At 41.9% G+C, this 13,086-nt stretch overlaps 1 protein-coding gene across 4 annotated transcripts; it reads left to right on the top strand.

The window, feature by feature from the left end:
• The first annotated feature begins 2,692 nt into the window (after window positions 1-2,692).
• Window positions 2,693-12,789, top strand: LOC145497049 (uncharacterized). Of its 4 annotated transcripts, none has more exons than XM_081476842.1 (6): window positions 2,693-3,201; window positions 4,977-5,930; window positions 6,642-7,143; window positions 7,528-7,721; window positions 9,055-9,399; window positions 10,131-12,789. In XM_081476842.1, the coding sequence occupies exons 2-6, from the start codon at window positions 5,008-5,010 to the stop codon at window positions 10,582-10,584; spliced, it is 2,418 nt and encodes an 805-aa protein (XP_081332968.1). In that variant the 5' UTR covers window positions 2,693-3,201; window positions 4,977-5,007; the 3' UTR covers window positions 10,585-12,789. The 4 variants fall into 4 exon arrangements, with proteins under 4 accessions (XP_081332968.1, XP_081332967.1, XP_081332965.1 ...); XM_081476841.1 differs by having other exon boundaries at window positions 4,974-5,930; XM_081476839.1 differs by lacking the exon at window positions 2,693-3,201 and adding an exon at window positions 3,218-3,648.
• Window positions 12,790-13,086: the final 297 nt, after the last annotated feature.

The raw sequence follows: 13,086 nt of genomic DNA, 5'->3' as shown, positions 1-13,086 counted from the left end.
CAGAACATGATGCAAAATTCTCACAAGCAGCTCACAAGCTTTCCTGCTTGAAAGTATAATTAAAATGTACTGAATTGAATCCATTTTGAAAGTACTTTTTGACTGTAAACAACCGTTGTTCTGGGCGTTGCTATGTTGAAATATAGCTACCAATGTGCAGATGTCTTAATTTAAATGTAAATCAAGGAGTAATTATACCAAATTAAATCGTTTCAAAATAGGTTTCGCAAATGGCCCGAGTGGTTGAATCGTCATGCTTTGAAAATATGGTTTTTGGAGAAAAATGTGAATTCAAATTTCAGACGCCCCTTTAAACACTCACTTCTTCATTGAGGCTATTTATCAGCGTTTGTTTATTGTATTACGTGTCGTATATGATGGCTAATAACTTAGGCAAACGATGATTATAATTAGAGATATAAGAAACGTCGTCCAACCAAATAAATAGTTCAAAATGAATTGGGCTTGTTTACTCCCTCAAAACTAGAGTGGCCCACCTTGCTGTTTCTTTCTCTCTTTTTTTTTTAACTGAAAGAATTAAGGTCATTTGCGTTCTCTTTTTAAACTAAAATATGGTTTTACCTCAGTATAGTGCATTTTTTTTTCACTTTTGCAATCGACCATTTTATAGTTTCCTGTTCAGTGACCTGTGGCCCGCTCCTCGAAAGCCCCGGAAGCTTTTCGGGCCCGCAAAGCCATTTTTAGTTAATCGGTTTTTGAAGACAGAGAGGTGTATACGCCTGAAACGTCTTGTATGAAGGTAGCCTCTGTTCATATTAAAATATGTGCATAAAACAGCTCTGTGGCCCGGGTGGGGTACTCCCTTATATGGGCTATGTAGGTATGTGCGGTCCCAAAGGGTGGGGTTTTTCAGCCGTTTTGATCATAAATGGGGTATCGATTTTGGCCATTTTAGTTATAAATAGGATATGGTTTTAGCACTCTACGGTCTTGAACTGGGTATGTTTCTTAGTAGACTACGAGTAGTCCCTCTTTCGCTTAGTCCGTCGTGCGTGACGCGAAAGAAATTCGCGAGAAAAAAATGGCCGCGCGAAATCCTGGGGGCTAGGAGCGCGCGAAAGGAGGGACTACCGCCTAAGCCCAAGAGTTTGCCCTTTCACGGCCGAGTGATTTTTCGGTGTAGGATTTCTCATCTTGACGTCCTCTTATTATCGCCTGTTATCAATAGCCCCGGGAGATCTGAATAAAATTGCTCTACTCTACTCTTCAAGTAGCCAGGCAAAAACATATGCCGTGAGAAGTATATCTTCGTTCAGTGTTCGTTCAGCGAAACTGTCGAAGAAGTTTTAAAAAGAAGACGGCGAATGAGGCCTCTTGTAACGATTTTCGCTGCGTCTAAAAGTTATTGCGAAAATTTCAATAGACTTTCACCCGAGAATTTACATTATACATTATACGTTATACATTATACATAGGAGATCATCCAACTGCGGTGAAATGTTTGCCGATAGCAGCGGAGAATTTCAGGTGAATGTCCGGTGTCAAGTGAGAGTCCGGTTCAATCTTTCAAATGGACGGCAAAAAGGCCAAGCTCAGTGAATTTATATTCGCTGACTTAGACGATGCTGTTGAGCGGCGAAATCACTAACACGCTCGCAGTCGGGGTGGAGGCAGAAAGCTTTGCCAAACAAAACACTGGATAAATTTAAATCTTTCCAAAGCGCCTGCTGGCAGATTCGCAAGAACATCACGGCTTGCGAAGCGCGATTCCAACGCTTCGATTTGCTCTGGTGCCGCTTCGATTTGCTTCGGTTCCAAAACATTCCTGCAAGACGTCACAGGTATCTCGAATGTTGACAACACGTTGTCAACGCTCCCAACATAAGCCAATCATATTTTTGCGTTGTGAGAGCAACGCATAATTCAAACTCTTGGGTTTAGGCGGTAGTCCCTCCTTTCGCGTGCTCCTCGCCTCCAGGATTTCGCGCGGCCATTTTTTTCTCGCGGTTTTCTTTCGCGTCACGCACGACGGACTAAGCGAAAGAGGGACTACTCGTAGTCTAGTTTCTTAGAAGAAACTACGTTTTCATCTTTATTGATAAAACTGTCAACAAAAGCCCTTCATAACTTATGTATGGGGCAACTGTGTCAGCCGCAACGGTCATAAGTCGGCTATCGAATTTTTGGACAGGTCATAAATAGGGTAGCAAAAAACTCAGATTTTGCTCATAGCTAGGGCCGCAAATCCCCACCCAACTTTGCTGGAAGTAAATCAAGTTGTTCTTGTTCTAACTAGTTGGCATTTAAATGAGTATGCGCTAGCAGAGAGGCAAGGTCACCTCCAGTCTTGCTCGCATTCATAGGCCAGGTAACTAAAGCGTACAACTGTAAAGCCGGATGTTGTTTACTCTGATGCCTGACCTCGGTTTAAACTCAATTATAAAATTGGATTTTATGACCCTTGCAAAATCCTGGTTAGTGGCTCAGATCTCAATAAAAGTCGTAACTTGTGTATTTTTTTTGCCCAACAACTGGACTTCATCGACTTGCTGTCTTACTAATAAATAAGATAATCTATCATTGCCTTCCAAAGTGAACTGAGGGTTTCCGGTTGGTATTATGGCGTGAATAAAAGACTAAACGTCACTACGTTTAGCGAAAATAGCGCTCAGTTTAGCCCTAGCATCACTGACTTGAAGGCAGTTACTATCAATAATTGCGTGGGTCAACCGTTTCCCACGTTGTCGTGTAAGTGCCATTTCGTCATTTCGCCATTTCGCCATTTCGTGTTTTAAAAGAGCTTAGTCACGATATTTTGCGATATTTTCACCATGTACAAAATTACCTTTAATTGAAAGAAACCCGAAAAACGGAAAATGATAGTTTACTAAGATAGCAAAACACCAAAGAGATAATAAACCATAAAGGAACAAGGAGGGGTGAGGATTAAGAAGATTAACTGGATTACAAGCGACGCCTAAGGAAAAACTTTTCAAGGCACTAAAACCGTGACGTGACTTGGTATTACGGTATTAATTACATCAAGGCTCCCTGAATTTCGTGAATTCCCCTAATGCCAATGTTCAGCAAGAAAAATTGCGTGACTTGCCCAAAGGGTGTGTACATGGAAGGCAAAATAGTGTTATTTACCTGTAACTTTAAATTATGACGTCTATGACTTCGAAAATTGCCCGTAGTCTTTGAAGTTATAGAACTCTTAAGAAACACGTCAAAAGCTACGTAAGTATGTCACTTTCTCATATTATTTCACTTTAGCTCAATATTTTCCTCACACGTACAAAGTCGTGCAAAATTTGATACTCTTATAGCATAAGAGGGCAGCTGTGATTCGAATGCAATTATACGACTTCTACTGGCAATGAATACGGCAGCAGTTTGTAAGAACTTTTTCCATCGCTAAATGGGTTTATATATTGATATACTCTGGCATAGCATTACGTAAATGTGGGCGTCGTGATCATTTGTTTATGCTGAGGTATTTGGGGCGTTAGTTGTCGCTTCATATCCGATGCGCTTTTTAAAAGAATGTTGAATATAAATAAGCGTCAAGAGAAGTCGACTGTGACCTTTGACGCGTCTTGTATTGCTCACTGACGCGAATCTCTAACACGCGGAGAACGTCAACTGATTAAACGTCGTTGGACTTGCTTTGGAAGAGGACTGAAGGTAAGGTAAAGTTAACAGGATATCAGGCTTAGTTTTAACAGGGTCGGTAGAGACAAGCAGTTCACGATGCGGCCGTAGGCTTTCTATCACAATCTTTGTATAACATCACGCCGAATGACTCAGTCTCTTACATAATCTCACGCTTTCTGAGAAACGTAAATTTTATTTATCAGTACAAGTGAATATATGGAAGATCATCTTTATTTATCAGTCTTAACAGTCCATAGTCCTTTTTTGACCCCGAGCAGAAGCTGCAATAAAAAGCGAAGTGTGTGAGTTTGCGGCACAATTACATGACAAACAGGGTCGAGTAGTCATGTAAACAAACGTTAACGGCTCTCCCTTTTCTCCGTTCCAGAACGTTAAGCGGGAAACAACTCTATGATATCGCTATCGCCGTGTTCCCATAGAACAAAAGATTTTTATTGTGGGCCTTGACAAAACAGAGTGAAAACAAAGACAAACAGAGCCAATGGCGATTGAAACTAATTCTTTGCATTTTTTTTTAATTAACATACTGAGAATTTAACGTGAAAGAATGTGACGGCGCTTTGTGATGCAATTTACATATGTTGTGTTTAGTTTCTGGAGTTTTGCCATTTTTCACTCATTTTCACCTTTTTCGCTTGACTTTGTTTCTTTCATTACTCTCCTTAAGTATAATTTCGCACTCACAAAACCCTATTCAAATCTGTAAGTTACATTCCAAGTATGGTACATGACATAGGTCGGTATTTAATTAAGGCCGCTGTTCCACATCACTTGCGTGTGATTGTGGTGAGCTGTTGCGTTATTCCACTGTTGCATTATTTTACGCCCGTCAACGGGCGAGGATTTCAATAAATAAATAAATTAGCACAAACGAATAAATTGGTAAACAAATTAGAGCTAATCTCTGGCGACTTGCGATTGCGGAAAAATAATGTGGTTCAACTTCCTTTTGGAAAGAGAAAACGTGAAATCGCAAACATCCCACCCCAAGAAAAAAGCTTAAAAACCTGTACTACAAAATTACAGAAAAGTTTAACTCCTGAAGCACCTTTGCAACAGTCAAAGGAGCATTTGTCATAGTAACTGGTCCTTTTTTTCCTACGGACTGTTTTATCGGTTTGCACTGTTCCGCTGTCGCAGTCGGCTATGAAAATTAGTCCGTAAAGTTGCCTGTTCACTTTAATTTTTTTTTTCGAAATTTGTTTAAAGTAGAGGAGGTGACCGGTGAATGGACATAGGCAAATGAAAGAAAACTGTCGTACCATCGTACTATCCCTCAACTTTCAAGGGTTAGAACAAGAGTAAGCAACCTTATCAATTATTTTTCCTTCCAGTAGAAACACAAATAAGGAACATTGTGATCGCACTATGGCAAGGGTTGGCCTGGCGTTTTCCGGTGGCGGTATTCGGTCAGCGTCCTTATGCTCCGGTGTCCTGCGCAGGCTTCTGCAGAAGAAAGCCAATATAGATTACCTGAGCTGCGTGTCTGGGGGCGGTTACACAGGCACGTCATATGTGGACTGGAAATACAGGCATGGAAAGAAAGATGATCCCGAATGGCATAAGCAGTTCTTCGAGCACATGCGCAGCAGAAGCGGAATCTTTTGTAACTGGCAGAAGCCGTGTCAAGGACTCCTGGACGCCATTATTTTGTTCACAATGACTATCTTCGTTGCCTTGATTATCCCTGTACTCCTATGGTCTTCCTACGCATGTCCACTAGCCTTTGTGATCGAGTTCCTGTTTGGAAGAATCCTGAGAGGTGGTGCTAAGCCTTGCAGAAAACTTGCGGAAAACAATCCAAACATAAAATTAAGGGACTGCGAGGAGGAACGTTACACATCTGCTGTCATCAACCAGCAATTTGCTCTGTTCGCGATTCCCGTGGCCATAGCCCTGATCTGCAGCTTTCTTGCAGGGTTTCTTCCTAAAGGAAAAGGCTTTTTCAATTTCATTTCCACGTCCGGTTTCGTCTTCTTTGGCTTGGTGTTCCTTCCGTGGTTTATTCAAAATTTTTTGGATTTAATTCCAAATTGGATGAAGATCCTCATCATATTACCCACTTTCCTGCTTTGGTTCGCGTTCCCGACCATGCGCAGAAATGCCACCCTTGTACTGGTGATCTATGCCTACTCCTTTGTTATTTACTGGCGAGTGTATAACGGCAAAGTGTTCGACCTAGAATATGATGAAGATATCTTTACCATGCTGATGTGGATTTCCACCCTGTTGCTGTGGAGTGCCCCTGTTGTAGGAACGATACAGCAGCGTATAGGTCACGTGTATAACAGGTAATTTTGACTGGTGTTTCTTTTTTTTTGCGTGTCCCTTAAAAGGGACCACGTCACAGTTGAGTTTAGTTTATTACGGTTAGTCAAATACTCGCTGTGAAACGTAAGGTTGGCGAAAACATTACTTCTGTGGATCTAAATGGCAAAACCATCACTTCATTACAGATAAATAAGCCTCCAGGGCGTTTTAATTAAAGGTTACAAACAAGCGAGATTAACTTTGAAAACTGTTCAGCCTAACAGTTTTTTCAAAAAACTATATCCAAATCGGTTTCAATCTTCTCCAATTTTTGTCTATCTGTACCTTCTGTTGTATTTGTTGAGTTATTGAAATGTTCATTCACTGTTTTTAATGGTTCTTTTTATATTTGACTCAATTTAATTTAACCCGTGAAGTTATTTATCTTACAACATCTGCAAAAGCGGACAGACACATGAATGTATAATCTATGGGGTCAATTTGGCAATTTGTCGTTGAAAAAACAAATTGACGTTTTTCATGCGTCTGTCCTCTTATTGACAATGAATTTTATCATAACATTGTCAAAGTAGCCTGCAACAATGTTATGACGAAATTCATGATCAACAACAGCACAGACGCACGAAAGACTGACGCCAATTCGTTAAATAGACTAGATGGAAAACAATCATTTTTGTTTTTGCACAAACCATTTGCTCTATCCAGTAGACTTGGCCTAATTTTATTCACAGATGGCGTATTCAAAGAGCACTCTACACACGAGCAAGCCGCGGGTCGTGTGGTTGTGCCGGGATTTCGTGGCGGGACCTCTTCCTACGCTGCCCAACATGTCGACCCAGGAGGCTCATGGGAATGAACCTTACCCAGGCTCTGACCTTGGAGGACATTGATGACGTCAAGCCAATCTACATAGGCGGCATTACAATCAACAAGTGGCGCCGCACCACCTCCCTCAGAGAACCTGATTATGAACTGTTGATAATGTCGCCAAACGGCATCGAGCGACTTGACCGGCCACCTGGCGAACCAGAGTTTGATGGCAAGTTGATGCCGACGGATATTTTTCTGTCAGATGCCATGGCGACGTCAGCTGCTGCTGTCGACCATCACATGGGAGCGAGGCAAAGTGATGACGCGTCCTTTAGAGATTTAAAGGTCATGCTTGGAGTTGCCATGGGGACGGCGATTCTTGCAGACGCGAGACACGAAGCGAAGAGAAATTGCTGTGTTCAGGTGAGAATAAACATAAAAAGTATTTTATTCAAACATCCAAAATTGCTTGCTTGTGAAATGTGGCGACGTTCAGACCAGTCATAAGAATCAAAACAGTCCACATCCGTCTGGGGTCCAAAAACACAATTGCTGACTGCAAGCAGAGCCTTGGACACTATACGACACCAAATGAGCCTAGCTAAAGCTGGTTTTGATGAATCTTTTTCGTGGTGTCGAACGACATTTTAGTTTACAGTTGTAATGATTGCGTTAAATATCACTGTGAATAATGAATTTATTATGAATTAACTGTAAAAAGTCTATCGTTGGATAAGGAGTTGCCTAGTTCCTTTGTATCTTCTTTTTTGTAACTTATTCCTTTTTTTTTCCTTTATTTGTTTCCAGACGTTACCGATTCTTATAGAGTTGGGTCGTGTCCTGCCGTTAATTGTATGTCTCGCCCTCTATTGGGAAACTGGAAAAGAACCATTCTTGGCTATCGGCATATTAAGCTTCTTTGCCATACTGACGTTTTTGACGATGACTGCCCTCATAGGGACTGGCAGCAAAAATCCTGGAAGACTTGAAAGAATTGCCAGGTAATGCAAACCCGTATCTACTGAACTATATTACAGTAATCGAGGCCTTATCATTCAAGTGCTGGTCCAGGATTGTTACGTTGTTGCTCTGTGTTAAAAATTGTTACATTTCATTGCCCAGTAGATTAGTCCCTTGCTTCGAGAATTGAGACATAATCCCTGGGAAGGAAATGCCCATATAAAAAGGGTCAGGGATGCTCGTCAGAAAATTTGAATTAAACCCCGTAAAGAAGACCAATCTGGGTGTGGCTCGAGCTTTATTTGACTCCTAAAAGATACAATAATAATAATAATGATAATGATAATAATAATGTTATTTAACCAAGGAGCTGACATCACTAAAGGTGTTATTCGGTGAGGCCCTGCAAAAAAAAAACATGTTTAATTTGAAATAGTTAAAAATATTGAAAGTTAAAAAATACAATATTAAAATGTTCAATAAAATTACAGGATAAAAGCGAGTTTAAAAAACTGCGGTCTTCAGGGCTTGCTTAAAAAGTAAAAGTGACCTCATGTCACGTATTAATTTGCCAAGACGGTTCCAATCTGCTATTCCTTCATATAAAAGGCGCTGTTTTTCATGATTGCGTCTGACTCGCGGTAAGTAAAAATTGGATTTGCTTCGAGTATTATAAGAATGGAAATGGATGCCGCTTAAAACGGAATAGGCTTCCGCTGTTCAGAAAAGGAGCTTGCACTAATAAAAATAGCAGAAATCGAGCTTAAGCAAGACCAGAATCCCTGATTTATGCCCCTAAGCGAGACGAGGAGCATCCCGACCTTTTCATAAGGGAATCCCCCCCCCCCCGGACATAGTCTAATGCCCTCGTAACGTAAACTAGTTAGGTAATCCTGGGTAACATCTAATTCCCTAATAGATATCAGACGACCTTTCAAGCTTGTGCTCTCGACAACTTTTTCTTGGTGTGACGCATTATAAGACACGAACCGGAGCCCATCACTAGGAGCGTGTAACTCCCATACTAAGCTTATGTCACGGCATTTTTACAAACTGGTCTATTTTTTAAGCTTCTTTCCGGCGAAATAGGTCAGTTGCAATCTACATGAGCGCAAACGGTAAGGAAAAAATCTTCCGGTGAAATGATGACGTCAGTTAAAAATTAAGTCCGTACTTGTGATTGGTCACTGAGGTTCCTGCGGGGGCCTAAGTTCGTGGTCAAGTAAATTCAAACTAAAATTGATCGGTCTGTGATAACGCCGTGACAGGAATATGGGGTAGTTGCACGCTCTTAGTGATGAGCTCCTGTCACGAATCGGTAAATGGCAAATCTTTCGCTTTTTCGGAATTTCACTGGCCTTCATTTCACTACAGGTGGTTCACGATTAACGTTGCTTACGTCAGTTTTGTTCGTAAGACCATCGGCATGATAAACCAAGGTCCCAATCCCCCGCCGGTGCTGCGTCTAAGTGACGGCGGCCATATTGAAAACCTTGGTATTCTGCCCCTGCTTAAGTTGAGGCTGAAAAAGATTGTCGCTGTTAACGGTGGTCGGACAATTTCCGACGAAGACTATGGAGAAACGTTACTGGCGGGTCTAGACATGGCCCGGAAAAAGTTAGGTTGTTCGTTTTCAGCCATGAATGGAAGGGATATTGCTGAGGACATACGGGACAACTTTGTGGAGAAACCTCCTGGTTCACAGCCATCCAGTTACAGGTTAGTAATCTGTTTTCAGGGAACTCCGAAGATTCGTACGATAGCCCGAAATAGTGGCTAATGGGCTGTGGAGAAGAAGGATGGGGGGGGGGGTAGGAAACCCTAGGGAAACTGGAGTAAGCTTGCCACTCAAGTACTCCACTGACGAAAACCTGAAACCAGACCATGCAATGCTATCTTCTCTGCCTTTATCCAGGTCGAGCACGGTCAACGGAGTACCAGTAGGAGTGTCCTAAATGTACAGAGTTGTACGATATCTTCATTACCAACCACCAGTGGACCTTTCCCTGAGCAAACACCCCAGCGGGGAGCAACAGTCAGACAAAGAAAGGCTGCTCACTTTCGCAAGCTAGCCACCATGCCGTTCAGGGCGGGATGCGGGATGAGAGTGAAAATGATGGCGGGATTCGGGATGACATGACTTGTGGTGGCGGAATGTGGGATAATAATATTTCGGCGGGAACGGGATTTGCTCATTTTGACGGACGGGATGCGGGATAGTTTTAAAATTGACGGTAGGATGCTGGATAAAGAAAGGGAAAATCGCACGTCACAGACGTAAAGCGGAGAACTATGACTGTAACCAAGCGGGATTGAGATAGATATTCTGACTAGGACTGGCTTGTGGGATTGAGGGATTGAGCCATAAATAGTGGCGGGATGCGGGAATGAAAAAACCTGTGCTCGACCCTGTCGTCAAAAAGAACTAATGGATACTCTCTCACTCTCAGGTTCAAAGTGCAGTACTTTGACAAGGATCCCGATGACGGTAGCAGAACTATGGTTGGTGAGGGTGAAATACTATTTATTGCCCCCAGACACCCCGACAAGAGCGCGCAGAAGAAAACATACGAGCCCTGGGGGGAGGTGCTGCGTGACATTGATGGTGATCTCGAGGCTGGCCTCTGGGGACCTGGGCCACAGATGACGGCAGAGGAGGCTGATCGCTTGACGTTTTGTTGTTGCGAATGTTGTCATGGTTCCAACTGTCGTGGCTTGTCAGAATCGATGTGCGGGGCGTTTCCACAGCATTCAACTGGAAATCAGTTTTTCACACCGGCCATGTTCACGGCCTACCATAGAGAAGGCTATCGCGCATGTATGGAAGCAAACGCCGCTGAATTTCTCGCTGAAGGAGAAAGACCGGTGACTGCGGCTACTACGTTCACGACAGTTGATGAATAAGCCGCTTATTCTTACTACGTACTGCCTAATCAACAATTTAACTGGACGCCAATTTCGGTTTTACGAGTAGTTTGATTCCGGTCAAACTTGGTAAGGTCAAATATAAAACACTTAAATTCAAGGTGTTCAGCTCAATAGGCCATTTCCGAGTTGTCTTTGGCCTCTGTCTCATAACGAGTCTACGCGAGAAACCATTTATAGGTCTTCATATGAAAATGCGTTTGGCCTACAGGTTCACTTTCTGGCAAATCAAACTCATTTTTATATGTCGATATATGAAAGGTTTTGCACGAAAACTCGTTTTAAAACAGAGGAGATAGGTAACTCGGAAGTAGCCTACTAGCTGCCTGAAAGCCCGTTATAAGTCGCTTAATTTGTCAATTTTGTGTGAAAATATTAAGAACAACATCTGTTTAACTTAGCTCAAAATGTGCTTCGAGAAAGGTTTCCTGCAAAAGTGTAAAATGTATGCAACAATGCCGAAAGGTATTATGGGTATCGTAGTTTGAAGTTTATCGCATTTCACGGTTTTAATAGAATAATAAAGCATGAATTCGATAATTTTTTTTTCCTCTCTTCGCGTTTAAGCATCGTGGACTTTGATCAAGCAACAGGGAAATGCAAGTACTAGTTTTACATTGCGGCATGATCGCGAATGCTTTTACGCTGTTCAGAGTCAATCATTCTCAAAACGGGTGTAAGCGAAAGCCTACAGCGTTCGATACCTAAACCCGGGGTCTAACGGAGCGTCCACACAACAACAACGGAGATATTTGAAAACGCAGCTTTATTTCTACGGCTAGGCCTAGCTTTTCGAAAACGCTGTTCAAACCGGAGGAATTTGAAAACGCTGGCTTCTTGTTTTCGAGTGGACGGAAAACATTTTGAAAACGGAGCTTTTCGAAAACGATGGCGCCACGATAATCATGTGATTTCCCTGACCGAGTTTTCCTCAAACAAAAATCCAAAATGGCCGCTGATTTTTGCGTTTTTAAATTCCTCCGGCGTAGTGTGAACGGAAAACATTTTGATGCGTTTTCAGAGTGAAACCTCCGTTTTCAAATTTCCCCGGCGTAGTGTGGACGGGACGTATAAGCCCACACCGACGTCTTGCGTATGTTATTAGATAATTTATATACAACGTTAAATGTACACCGCATTATTTTGTGACTGGTTTTGGACATGACAGATTGCTTCCAAGAACCAGATATCTGCAATGTGTATGGTACGACGTTTTTTTTTAAAAACTGTTATAAAAAATTAAACGTTTATGCACACAGAGACTATGACCCAATCAATATGAATTGAAAATAAAATTTATTATGGAGGCTCCATTGTCTGATTATTATCATCAATAGGCCCTTTGCACGATCCGGTCACATGGTACAAAATCACACATGCTGGGACGCAAGTTGCACAGTGGGACTTCCAAAACAAAAGCAGGTCAAGGTGGACTGGTACGAGTGGCATTGTTTTGGAAGTCCCACTGTGCAACTTGCGTCCCAGCATGTGTGATTTTGTACCATGTGACCGGATCGTGCAAAGGGCCTTTTGATCTGCCCAGTCCGTCCATCAGCCACTGCCCCGGCCAGCGGGTTAAACAGCTAACGTCGAATTGTAGACAGTAGGGAGCTTAAGCAAACAACGACGACTACGGCAATGAGAAGGTCATCAAACAAAACGTTTAATGGGCCAAAAAAATAACTGTGCACGTGCGTTATAAATCTTTGTACATTTATTTGCCGTCCTCTGCAAAACAAGAACATGATATGACCAAGTTCTGCGTAGCCTCATGTGAGGAACGCGAACGACGCCGGCTAATTTTTCGTACTTTCATTTGGAATTGAACGCTGTCATTGCATATTTAGCCTGAGCACGTTTTTAACTGAACAGATCTAGACAAATTCGAATTTCTCTGGTAAAATATAAATTCATTTTTGACTAGGCGTTGTCCCCGGCGCGCGTCCTGCAAGAGTAGCAATGTTATTGTGTGTTCCTTAAATTAACCAGCTTTGCTTGTAATGTCAAAGATGTGGAGGATTTTACAATGCGGCGCAAAAACAAACATTTTATTTTCCAGTGCTAAGATCAATATTTGACAAATGAGTGTAGCGAAAGAGCTAAATGTTGTTTTCATCACGCGAAAACAAAAAAAAACATTACATCTTCATCGTTGAGCAATGGTCCACGTTCGATATATCAGTATTCTAACATGGTTCCGTGGCTTTCGGGTCAAAATCGTAAATTTTTAAGTTTCTTTTGCCTCTCAATTCCCAAAAGAGACTTGGATACAAAGAAAACAACAACAAATATAGAAGTTTGTCCTGAAAGCCTCGGAGCCATGTTAGAATATTGACATGTCGAACGTGGCCTATTTCTGTTATATTATTCTTGATTGTGATGTGATATCATCGCCGCCATTTTGGATGACATTAACAAAATAATTCTAATCAAATGCGTTTGTTATTTTGTTATAGCTCAGAGGAAGAAATTTCGAACTCT

Source organism: Orbicella franksi, chromosome 9 (assembly GCF_964199315.1).
Source record: "Orbicella franksi chromosome 9, jaOrbFran1.1, whole genome shotgun sequence".
Taxonomy (NCBI): domain Eukaryota; kingdom Metazoa; phylum Cnidaria; class Anthozoa; order Scleractinia; family Merulinidae; genus Orbicella; species Orbicella franksi.
Note: the sequence above shows the minus strand (reverse complement) of the source record. Positions and strands in the feature narration are given on the sequence as shown.

Excerpts from the sequence above, each read along its gene's own strand:
- LOC145497049 (XM_081476842.1), top strand. The coding sequence starts at position 5,008 with ATGGCAAGGGTTGGCCTGGCGTTTTCCGGTGGCGGTATTCGGTCAGCG. Across the intron at positions 7,722-9,054 it reads AGACTTGAAAGAATTGCCAG|GTGGTTCACGATTAACGTTG; the intron begins GTAATGCAAACC and ends ATTTCACTACAG. Across the intron at positions 9,400-10,130 it reads TCACAGCCATCCAGTTACAG|GTTCAAAGTGCAGTACTTTG; the intron begins GTTAGTAATCTG and ends TCTCACTCTCAG.